Source organism: Gobius niger, assembly GCF_951799975.1.
Source record: "Gobius niger genome assembly, contig: SCAFFOLD_61, whole genome shotgun sequence".
Taxonomy (NCBI): Eukaryota; Metazoa; Chordata; class Actinopteri; order Gobiiformes; family Gobiidae; genus Gobius; species Gobius niger.
In genome coordinates, this window is record NW_027639293.1 from 97,501 (window position 1) to 110,622 (window position 13,122).

The 13,122-nt window shown below is 52.8% G+C and overlaps 1 protein-coding gene across 1 annotated transcript in view; it reads right to left on the reverse strand.

The window, feature by feature from the left end:
• Positions 1-8,526, reverse strand: part of galnt11 (UDP-N-acetyl-alpha-D-galactosamine:polypeptide N-acetylgalactosaminyltransferase 11 (GalNAc-T11)) — a 23,072-nt gene extending 14,546 nt beyond the window's left edge. The window contains exons 1-4 of the mRNA XM_079583079.1: positions 8,299-8,526; positions 7,961-8,084; positions 3,692-3,858; positions 2,560-2,679 (exon numbers count right to left, since the gene is read on the reverse strand). Of these exons, the coding sequence (XP_079439205.1) occupies positions 2,560-2,679; positions 3,692-3,858; positions 7,961-8,084; positions 8,299-8,497 (610 nt within the window). The 5' untranslated portion in view covers positions 8,498-8,526. The remainder of the gene's footprint in view (positions 1-2,559; positions 2,680-3,691; positions 3,859-7,960; positions 8,085-8,298) is intronic.
• Positions 8,527-13,122: the final 4,596 nt, after the last annotated feature.

The following is a 13,122-nucleotide window of genomic DNA, read 5'->3' on the forward strand; positions in this document are numbered from 1 at the left end:
TGGTGACTGATGCTAACGGCTATGGGGAAAACACATTGAGCAGGCTAATGTTTGGTGACTGATGCTAACGGCTATGGGGAAAACACAGTGAGCAGCTAATGTTTGGTGACTGATGCTAACGGCTATGGGGAAAACACATTGAGCAGGCTAATGTTTGGTGACTGATGCTAACGGCTATGGGGAAAACACATTGAGCAGGCTAATGTTTGGTGACTGATGCTAACGGCTATGGGGAAAACACATTGAGCAGGCTAATGTTTGGTGACTGATGCTAACGGCTATGGGGAAAACACATTGAACAGGCTAATGTTTGGTGACTGATGCTAACGGCTATGGGGAAAACACATTGAACAGGCTAATGTTTGGTGACTGATGCTAACGGCTATGGGGAAAACACATTGAGCTAATGTTTGGTGACTGATGCTAACGGCTATGGGGAAACACATTGAGCAGCTAATGTTTGGTGACTGATGCTAACGGCTATGGGGAAAACACATTGAGCAGGCTAATGTTTGGTGACTGATGCTAACGGCTATGGGGAAAACACATTGAGCAGGCTAATGTTTAGTGACTGATGCTAACGGCTATGGGGAAAACACATTGAGCAGCTAATGTTTGGTGACTGATGCTAACGGCTATGGGGAAAACACATTGAGCAGGCTAATGTTTGGTGACTGATGCTAACGGCTATGGGGAAAACACATTGAGCAGGCTAATGTTTGGTGACTGATGCTAACGGCTATGGGGAAAACACATTGAGCAGCTAATGTTTGGTGACTGATGCTAACGGCTATGGGGAAAACACATTGAGCAGGCTAATGTTTGGTGACTGATGCTAACGGCTATGGGGAAACACAGTGAGCAGGCTAATGTTTGGTGACTGATGCTAACGGCTATGGGGAAAACACATTGAGCAGGCTAATGTTTGGTGACTGATGCTAACGGCTATGGGGGAAACACATTGAGCAGGCTAATGTTTGGTGACTGATGCTAACGGCTATGGGGAATACACAGTGAGCAGGCTAATGTTTGGTGACTGATGCTAACGGCTATGGGGAAAAAACAGTGAGCAGGCTAATGTTTGGTGACTGATGCTAACGGCTATGGGGAAAACACATTGAGCAGGCTAATGTTTGGTGACTGATGCTAACGGCTATGGGGAAACACATTGAGCAGGCTAATGTTTGGTCACTGATGCTAACGGCTATGGGGAAAACACAGTGAGCAGGCTAATGTTTGGTGACTGATGCTAACGGCTATGGGGAAAACACAGTGAGCAGGCTAATGTTTGGTGACTGATGCTAACGGCTATGGGGAAAACACATTGAGCAGGCTAATGTTTGGTGACTGATGCTAACAGCTATGGGGAAAACACATTGAGCAGGCTAATGTTTGGTGACTGATGCTAACGGCTATGGGGAAAACACATTGAGCAGGCTAATGTTTGGTGACTGATGCTAACGGCTATGGGGAAAACACAGTGAGCAGGCTAACGGACTAGCGCGCTTGCTAACTGTCCGCATACATACGGATTGAACGCTGCTTCTCTGCCAGAGCCGTGGGAAGATATTTTAGTGAGGGGGCGCTGAGGGACCCCCAAATACTTTGCAAAAATCCCATTTATTAACCTCTTAACTCCCGCCTGAACCGAGAGCATTTTCTCCAGTTCAGCTTTACCCAAATCCTGTAGGCCAGTGTAACGCCTCATTTGAAAGACCTACAAAACTAAATGGATCTTTTTCCTCACGGCAGAGTTTTTTTCATCACTTTTTTTGTCGGGCAGTCTCAATTTTTCGTCAAATTTTTCTCACTTTTTTGTGAAATTTTTCTCACTTTTTTGTGAAATTTTTGTCCATTTTTGTCATTTTTTATGATATTTTTTTTCACTTTTTCGTCAAATTATTCGCATTTTTTTGTCAAATTCGTATCACTTTTTCGTCAAATTTTTCTCACTTTTTTCTAATTTTTTTCTAAATTTTTTCTAAATTTTTTGTCACTTTTTTGTCACTTTTTTGTCAATTTTTTGTCAATTTTTTGTCAATTTTTTGTCAATTTTTTGTCAATTTTTTCTTACTTTTTTCACATTTTCATCCCTGTCTTCGCCTCAGTTTTGTTGCTTTTTTTCACACCTTTTTCCCAGAAGCTTTTGGATTGGGGTAAAGCTGGAGAAAATGTGCTCGGTTCAGGTGGGAGTTAAGGGGTTAATATTGCCTGCAGTTCACAAACTATCCACCAGGGGGAGCTGCGGCGCCCTCAGCACCCTGGGTTCCCACGGCCTTGTTCTCTGCAGTCCAACCTGTGACCTGGAGTGGAACCTGTGGCCTGGAGTGGAACCTGTGACTCGTGTTGTGGAACCTGTGACTCGTGTTGTGGTACCTGTGGCCTGGAGTGGAACCTGTGACTCGTGTTGTGGAACCTGTGACTCGTGCTGTGGAACCTGTGGCGTGGAGTGGAACCTGTGACTCTGTGCTGTGGAACCTGTGGCGTGGAGTGGAACCTGTGACTCGTGTAGCCGTACCTGTGACCTGGAGTGGAACCTGTGACTCGGTGTAGCCGTACCTGTGGCGTGGCTGGCTCCGATCATGCGCCCGCGGATCAGTCCTTCCCGTTTGTCGTTTCGCACCAGCTTCACTTTGCTCAGCTCGGACAGAGACTGCTCCAGCTCCCCCTTCAGGTCGTCTGTGGAACGACACGGTTTAGTCTGAGTCTTTAGCCGCTGCTGTCTCCCACAAAGCAACACTGTGAAAAGTACCCGACTAAAAACAAGGAAAAATTCTGCCAATGGGGTCAGCATTTTTTTCTTGCGAAGAATTCTTATTTCTAGAATGTTTTTCTTCATAAAACAAGAAAGAAACACTAAATTTAAGCAAATAAATAACTAGAATTAAGCAAAATGTCCTCAGAAAATTGAATAATTTAAGGAAAACATTCTTATTTAGTGAAAAATTGTGGATATTTTACTTAAATGTTGCTTGATTTAAGTAAAATGTTCTAAATTAAACACATTTTTGAGCAAAATGTTCTTAATAAATACTAATATTTAAGGAAAGTATTGCCCGGAGACCCGTCTCCATGATGTGGAGCCAGGCTGATGGTCAGAATCACCTGCTGGAGGATTCACCTATTGTACATGTTTTTAGTGGTAGACACGGGGAGAACATGCTCCACACAGAAAGGCCCCGTCCTGGTGGGAATCGAACCCAGGACCTTCGAGCTGTGAAGCTGAGGCTCTAACCGCTGTGCCACCGAGCCCCCACTTTAAAGAATGGAATGTTTTATCTCTCTGTGAGAAGCAGTTCTTACATTAAGAGTTGTTCATCTGAGTTTTTCTGAAAATAAGAAAAAATATTCTTTGTCTAAAACAGAAGAAGATTCAAAAAGTTTTTTTTTTTGTTAGAAGAAAAATGATCATGTTTTTAGCAAATTTATCTGAACAAGAAATGGCCGGTTTTTATTTCCTAAAATAAGATATTTTTTCTCAAGAAAACTTTGCTCAATGAAACATTATTACTTTTTAGGGAAAAAATAAGAACTTATTTCTTAAAGTCAGACTTTGTTTACTTGCTTAGAATCCACTTTTTGCAGTGAAATGACCATATTTGGACTACAGCGTCATCTCGGTCACAGCCTAACCCTCCTAGACTCCTCCCCCTCTGACTCCTCCCCCTCTGACTCCTCCCCCCTGACTCACCCAGCTCGCTGTGGTCGTCCACCAGCAGGACCTCGTGCAGCAGGTGGTCGGGCGTGCGGTCCAGGACGCTGTGGACGGTCCTGAGCAGCGCGGACAGAGCCTCGTTAAAGAAGCAGATCACCACGGTCGCCGACGGCAACGAGGGCGGGTAGGACTTCAGCGCACACCTGAGAACAAGGGGCGGAGTCAACACACACCTGGGAAACAAGGGGCGGAGTCGACTTACACCTGCGGACAAGGGGCGGAGTCGACACACACCTGAGAACAAGGGGCGGAGTCGACTCACACCTGAGAACAAGGGGCGGAGTCAACACACACCTGGGAAACAAGGGGCGGAGTCGACTTACACCTGAGAACAAGGGGCGGAGTCAACACACACCTGGGAAACAAGGGGCGGAGTCGACACACACCTGAGAACAAGGGGCGGAGTCGACACACACCTGAGAACAAGGGGCGGAGTCAACACACACCTGGGAAACAAGGGGCGGAGTCGACTTACACCTGAGAACAAGGGGCGGAGTCAACACACACCTGGGAAACAAGGGGCGGAGTCGACTTACACCTGAGAACAAGGGGCGGAGTCAACACACACCTGGGAAACAAGGGGCGGAGTCAACACACACCTGGGAAACAAGGGGCGGAGTCGACTTACACCTGAGAACAAGGGGCGGAGTCAACACACACCTGGGAAACAAGGGGCGGAGTCGACTTACACCTGCGGACAAGGGGCGGAGTCGACACACACCTGAGAACAAGGGGCGGAGTCGACTCACACCTGAGAACAAGGGGCGGAGTCAACACACACCTGAGAACAAGGGGCGGAGTCGACTCACACCTGAGAACAAGGGGCGGAGTCAACACACACCTGAGAACAAGGGGCGGAGTCAACACACACCTGAGAACAAGGGCGGAGTCGACACACGCCTAAGAACAAGGGGCGGAGTCGACTCACACCTGCGGACAAGGGGCGGAGTCGACTCACACCTGAGAACAAGGGGCGGAGTCGACACACACCTGCGGACAAGGGGCGGAGTAGACACACGCCTGAGAACAATGGGCGGAGTCGACTCACACCTGCGGACAAGGGGCGGAGTCGACTCACACCTGCGGACAAGGGGCGGAGTCGACTCACACCTGAGAACAAGGGGCGGAGTCGACTCACACCTGCGGACAAGGGGCGGAGTCGACTCACACCTGAGAACAAGGGGCGGAGTCGACACACACCTGCGGACAAGGGGCGGAGTCGACACACACCTGAGAACAAGGGGCGGAGTCGACTCACACCTGAGGACAAGGGGCGGAGTCGACTCACGCCTGAGAACAATGGGCGGAGTCGACTCACACCTGCGGACAAGGGGCGGAGTCGACTCACGCCTGAGAACAATGGGCGGAGTCGACTCACACCTGAGGACAAGGGGCGGAGTCGACACACGCCTGAGAACAATGGGCGGAGTCGACTCACACCTGCGGACAAGGGGCGGAGTCGACTCACACCTGCGGACAAGGGGCGGAGTCGACTCACACCTGCGGACAAGGGGCGGAGTCGACTCACACCTGAGAACAAGGGGCGGAGTCGACTCACACCTGAGAACAAGGGGCGGAGTCGACTCACACCTGAGAACAAGGGGCGGAGTCGACCTGAGAACAAGGGGCGGAGTCGACACACACCTGAGAACAAGGGGCGGAGTCGACTCTCACCTGAGGACAAGGGGCGGAGTCGACTCACACCTGAGAACAAGGGGCGGAGTCGACTCACACCTGAGAACAAGGGGCGGAGTCAACACACACCTGGGAAACAAGGGGCGGAGTCGACTCACACCTGAGAACAAGGGGCGGAGTCGACTCACACCTGCGAACAAGGGGCGGAGTCAACCTGAGAACAAGGGGCGGAGTCGACTCAAACGTGAGGACAAGGGGCGGAGTCGACTCACACCTGAGAACAAGGGGCGGAGTCAACCTGAGAACAAGGGGCGGAGTCACTCACACCTGAGAACAAGGGGCGGAGTCGACTCACACCTGACAACAAGGGGCGGAGTCAACCTGAGAACAAGGGGCGGAGTCGACTCACACCTGACAACAAGGGGCGGAGTCGACTCACACCTAAGAACAAGGGGCGGAGTCAACCTGAGAACAAGGGGCGGAGTCGACTCAAACGTGAGGACAAGGGGCGGAGTCAACCTGAGAACAAGGGGCGGAGTCGACTCAAACGTGAGGACAAGGGGCGGAGTCAACACACCTGCGGACAAGGGGCGGAGTCGACCTGAGAACAAGGGGCGGAGTCGACTCAAACGTGAGGACAAGGGGCGGAGTCAACACACCTGCGGACAAGGGGCGGAGTCGACCTGAGAACAAGGGGCGGAGTCGACTCAAACCTGAGAACAAGGGGCGGAGTCACTCACACCTGAGAACAAGGGGCGGAGTCGACTCAAACGTGAGGACAAGGGGCGGAGTCGACCTGAGAACAAGGGGCGGAGTCAACACACCTGCGGACAAGGGGCGGAGTCGACCTGAGAACAAGGGGCGGAGTCGACTCACACCTGAGAACAAGGGGCGGAGTCGACACACACCTGAGAACAAGGGGCGGAGTCGACCTGAGAACAAGGGGCGGAGTCGACCTGAGAACAAGGGGCGGAGTCGACTCAAACCTGAGAACAAGGGGCGGAGTCACTCACACCTGAGAACAAGGGGCGGAGTCGACTCAAACGTGAGGACAAGGGGCGGAGTCGACCTGAGAACAAGGGGCGGAGTCAACACACCTGCGGACAAGGGGCGGAGTCGACCTGAGAACAAGGGGCGGAGTCGACTCACACCTGAGAACAAGGGGCGGAGTCGACACACACCTGAGAACAAGGGGCGGAGTCGACCTGAGAACAAGGGGCGGAGTCGACACACACCTGACAACAAGGGGCGGAGTCGACCTGAGAACAAGGGGCGGAGTCGACTCAAACCTGACAACAAGGGGCGGAGTCAACACACCTGAGAACAAGGGGCGGAGTCGACACACACCTGAGAACAAGGGGCGGAGTCGACCTGAGAACAAGGGGCGGAGTCGACTCACACCTAAGAACAAGGGGCGGAGTCGACTCACACGTGAGGACAAGGGGCGGAGTCAACACACCTGCGGACAAGGGGCGGAGTCGACTCACACCTGAGAACAAGGGGCGGAGTCGACTCACACCTGAGAACAAGGGGCGGAGTCGACTCACACCTGAGGACAAGGGGCGGAGTCGACTCACACCTGCGGACAAGGGGCGGAGTCGACACACACCTGGGGACAAGGGGCGGAGTCGACTCACACCTGAGAACAAGGGGCGGAGTCAACTCACACCTGAGGACAAGGGGCGGAGTCGACTCACACTGAGAACAAGGGGCGGAGTCGACTCACACCTGAGAACAAGGGGCGGAGTCGACTCACACCTGCGGACAAGGGGCGGAGTCGACACACACCTGGGGACAAGGGGCGGAGTCACTCACACCTGCGGACAAGGGGCGGAGTCACTCACACCTGCGGACAAGGGGCGGAGTCGACTCACACCTGGGAACAAGGGGCGGAGTCAACACACACACCTGAGAACAAGGGGCGGAGTCGACTCACACCTGCGGACAAGGGGCGGAGTCGACCTGAGAACAAGGGGCGGAGTCGACTCACACCTGAGAACAAGGGGCGGAGTCGACTCACACCTGAGAACAAGGGGCGGAGTCGACCTGAGAACAAGGGGCGGAGTCGACCTGAGAACAAGGGGCGGAGTCGACCTGAGAACAAGGGGCGGAGTCGACCTGAGAACAAGGGGCGGAGTCGACCTGAGAACAAGGGGCGGAGTCGACCTGAGAACAAGGGGCGGAGTCGACCTGAGAACAAGGGGCGGAGTCGACCTGAGAACAAGGGGCGGAGTCGACTCACACCTGAGAACAAGGGGCGGAGTCGACCTGAGAACAAGGGGCGGAGTCGACACACCTGACCCTAACTGCGCCCAAACTCAGAGACAGTTCATATTTCAGATAAAGATGGGTTTGATTATTGTGTTCTGCCTGAAGGGGGCGCTCTGCGTCATTTACAGCTCGTGCTAAATGCTAACGCCGTCTGCGCTGTGTTTACGTGACTGAAGATCAGACAGGTCCTAAAGAACTCGTCACAGCTCAGGTAAGAACATATCTCAGTGTGGAAAAACACTGGCCTGTTCCTTTAAATATAATAAAATGTATTTTCTAAACATGGCCCTGTCTCAGTGTCGCCCCCTGGTGGAGAGAGAGTGCAGAGTGCAGACTTACTGGGGCCCCCTGGTGTCGGGCAGTGGTCGGTGCGGGCCCAGTCTGTTGGAGATGAGGACGTTAAAGGCGTGTCTGTGGTAACCGTTATCCCGGACCTCCTGGTCACGCTCGTCAAAGATCATCCCTGAAACAGAAACATGCAACATGTGACACATGACACGTGACACACGACACATGACACATGACACGTGACACACGACACGCTAAAACAAACATTAAAAACTATAAAATCATGAGATGAATGTGTGGATTTGTTTTGGAAAAGTGTTCACGCCGTTTGAATCGAACTCGTGACGTTTTCAGATAAAGTGTGTCTAAAGTGAGGCTTAAACACTGACCCATCTCCGGAGACAGCTCTGCGTCCTGATTGGCCGGCGCTGCCCGGCGCCCCGCCCCCCTCCGGTCCAGGATGGCCCCGATTGGCTGTGAGCCACGGCTGTGGGAGGAGCCCAGGTGGAAGTAGAGCAACAGCAGCAGCGACCATGTGACGGAGGAGAGAAGACATCCGTAACAGAAGTACCGGAGAGTCAGGGACATGGCGGACCCCCCCACATCGCCCACCGCCTCCTGCAGGGGGCGACACACACACACACACAGAGTCAGAGACATGACGGACCCCCCCACATCGCCCACCGCCTCCTGCAGGGGGCGACACACACACACACACAGAGTCAGGGACATGGCGGACCCCCCCACATCGCCCACCGCCTCCTGCAGGGGGCGACACACACACACACACAGAGTCAGGGACATGGCGGACCCCCCCACATCGCCCACCGCCTCCTGCAGGGGGCGACACACACACACACAGTCAGGGACATGACCCCCCCACATCGCCCACCGCCTCCTGCAGGGGGCGACACACACACACACACACACACACACAGTCAGGGACATGACCCCCCCACATCGCCCACCGCCTCCTGCAGGGGGCGACACACACACACACACAGTCAGGGACATGACCCCCCCACATCGCCCACCGCCTCCTGCAGGGGGCGACACACACACACACACACACACACACAGTCAGGGACATGACCCCCCCACATCGCCCACCGCCTCCTGCAGGGGGCGACACACACACACACAGAGTCAGAGACATGACCCCCCCACATCGCCCACCGCCTCCTGCAGGGGGCGACACACACACAGAGTCAGAGACATGACCCCCCCACATCGCCCACCGCCTCCTGCAGGGGGCGACACACACACACACACACACACACACAGTCAGGGACATGACCCCCCCACATCGCCCACCGCCTCCTGCAGGGGGCGACACACACACACACAGAGTCAGAGACATGACCCCCCCACATCGCCCACCGCCTCCTGCAGGGGGCGACACACACACACACAGAGTCAGAGACATGACCCCCCCACATCGCCCACCGCCTCCTGCAGGGGGCGACACACACACACACAGAGTCAGGGACATGACCCCCCCACATCGCCCACCGCCTCCTGCAGGGGGCGACACACACACACACACAGTCAGGGACATGACGGACCCCCCCACATCGCCCACCGCCTCCTGCAGGGGGCGACACACACACACACAGAGTCAGAGACATGACGGACCCCCCCACATCGCCCACCGCCTCCTGCAGGGGGCGACACACACACACACAGAGTCAGAGACATGACGGATCCCCCCACATCGCCCACCGCCTCCTGCAGGGGGCGACACACACACACACACACACACAGAGTCAGAGACATGACGGACCCCCCCACATCGCCCACCGCCTCCTGCAGGGGGCGACACACACACACACAGAGTCAGAGACATGACGGACCCCCCCACATCGCCCACCGCCTCCTGCAGGGGGCGACACACACACACACACACACACACAGAGTCAGAGACATGGCGGACCCCCCCACATCGCCCACCGCCTCCTGCAGGGGGCGACACACACACACACACACACACACAGAGTCAGAGACATGACGGACCCCCCCACATCGCCCACCGCCTCCTGCAGGGGGCGACACACACACACACAGAGTCAGGGACATGACGGACCCCCCCACATCGCCCACCGCCTCCTGCAGGGGGCGACACACACACACACAGAGTCAGAGACATGGTGGACCCCCCCACATCGCCCACCGCCTCCTGCAGGGGGCGACACACACACACAGAGTCAGAGACATGACGGACCCCCCCACATCGCCCACCGCCTCCTGCAGGGGGCGACACACACACACACAGAGTCAGAGACATGACGGACCCCCCCACATCGCCCACCGCCTCCTGCAGGGGGCGACACACACACACACAGAGTCAGGGACATGACGGACCCCCCCACATCGCCCACCGCCTCCTGCAGGGGGCGACACACACACACAGAGTCAGAGACATGACGGACCCCCCCCACATCGCCCACCGCCTCCTGCAGGGGGCGACACACACACAGAGTCAGAGACATGACGGACCCCCCCACATCGCCCACCGCCTCCTGCAGGGGGCGACACACACACACAGAGTCAGAGACATGACGGACCCCCCCCACATCGCCCACCGCCTCCTGCAGGGGGCGACACACACACACACACAGAGTCAGGGACATGACGGACCCCCCACATCGCCCACCGCCTCCTGCAGGGGGCGACACACACACACACAGAGTCAGAGACATGACGGACCCCCCCCACATCGCCCACCGCCTCCTGCAGGGGGCGACACACACACACACACAGAGTCAGAGACATGACGGACCCCCCCACATCGCCCACCGCCTCCTGCAGGGGGCGACACACACACACAGAGTCAGAGACATGGCGTCATTTTTTTGTCATTATTTGTTGATTTTTTGTTGATTTTTTGTTAAATTTTAGTCTTTTTTTTTTTAATTTTTTTGTTGAATTTTTTTCATTTTTTTTTAATTTTTTTGTTGAATTTTTTTCATTTTTTTTTAATTTTTTTGTTGAATTTTTTTCATTTTTTGTTGAGTTTTTGTCATTTTTTTTGTCATTTTTTGTAATTTTTTGTCATTTTTTGTAATTTTTTGTCATTTTTTGTTTATTTTTTGTCATTTTTTGTTGTTTTTTTGTCATTTTTTTGTCATTTTTTGTCATTTTTTGTTGATTTTTTTGTAATTTTTTTGTCATTTTTTGTCATTTTTTGTTGATTTTTTTGTAATTTTTTAGTAGAATTTTTTGTCATTTTTTTGTTAAATTTTTTTCATTTTTTTGTTGAGTTTTTGTAAAATTTTTGTTGAATTTTTGTTACATTTTTTTGACGGACCCCCCCACATCGCCCACCGCCTCCTGCAGGGGGCGACACACACACACACAGAGTCAGAGACATGACCCCCCCACATCGCCCACCGCCTCCTGCAGGGGGCGACACACACACACACACAGAGTCAGGGACATGACGGACCCCCCCACATCGCCCACCGCTACCTGCAGGGGGCGACACACACACACACACAGAGTCAGGGACATGACGGACCCCCCCACATCGCCCACCGCCTCCTGCAGGGGGCGACACACACACACACAGAGTCAGAGACATGGTGGACCCCCCCACATCGCCCACCGCCTCCTGCAGGGGGCGACACACACACACACAGTCAGGGACATGGCGGACCCCCCCACATCGCCCACCGCCTCCTGCAGGGGGCGACACACACACACACAGAGTCAGGGACATGGCGGACCCCCCCACATCGCCCACCGCCTCCTGCAGGGGGCGACACACACACACACAGAGTCAGGGACATGGCGGACCCCCCCACATCGCCCACCGCCTCCTGCAGGGGGCGACACACACACACACACACACACAGAGTCAGGGACATGACGGACCCCCCCACATCGCCCACCGCCTCCTGCAGGGGGCGACACACACACACACGTTTAGAGTCAGGGACATGACGGACCCCCCCACATCGCCCACCGCCTCCTGCAGGGGGCGACACACACACAGAGTCAGAGACATGGCGGACCCCCCCACATCGCCCACCGCCTCCTGCAGGGGGCGACACACACACACACAGAGTCAGGGACATGACGGACCCCCCCACATCGCCCACCGCCTCCTGCAGGGGGCGACACACACACACACAGAGTCAGAGACATGACCCCCCCACATCGCCCACCGCCTCCTGCAGGGGGCGACACACACACACAGAGTCAGGGACATGGTGGACCCCCCCAGCCTCAGTCCAGGGCCGGACTGGGACAGAAACACAGCCCTGGACTCGGACCAGCCAGGGCCACATCAGCGTAAATGTGCATTTCCACATATACATATTTTAACCTCTTACCCCCCGCCTGAACCAAATGCATTCTGTCCTCTTTTGGCTGTTATATAGACCTGTGAAACACCTCATTTGAAAGACCCACAAAACTGATCTTTCTCCTCGCGTTGTTGCTGTGTCACCTTTTGTATGTTTTTTTTCCCATTTTTGCAGAATTTTTGTCACATTTTTGTCACATTTTTGTCGAAATTTTGTTTAATTTTTGTCACATTTGTGTCACATTTTTGTCACATTTTTGTCACATTTTTGCAGAATTTTTGTCACATTTTTGTCACATTTTTGTCACATTTTTGTCACATTTTTGTCGAAATTTTGTTTAATTTTTGTCACATTTTTGGTGAATTTTTGTCACATTTTTGTCACATTTTTGTCACATTTTTGTCACATTTTTGTTGAATTTTTGTTGAATTTTTGTTGAAATTTTGTTTAATTTTTGTCACATTTTTGTCACATTTTGTTGAGTTTTTGTTGAATTTTTGTCACATTTTTGTCACATTTTTGGTGAATTTTTGTTTAATTTTTGTCACATTTTTGTTGAGTTTTTGTCACATTTTTGGTGAATTTTTGTTGAATTTGTGTCACATTTGTGTCACATTTTTGTCACATTTTTGCAGAATTTTTGTCACATTTTTGTCACATTTTTGTAGAATTTTTGTTTAATTTTTGTCACATTTTTGGTGAATTTTTGTCACATTTTTGTCACATTTTTGTTGAGTTTTTGTCACATTTTTGTCACATTTTTGTCACATTTTTGTCACATTTTTGTCACATTTTTGTAGAATTTTTGTCACATTTTTGTCACATTTTTGTCGAAATTTTGTTTAATTTTTGTCACATTTTTGGTGAATTTTTGTCACATTTTTGGTGCTTTTTCCCCATGAATCT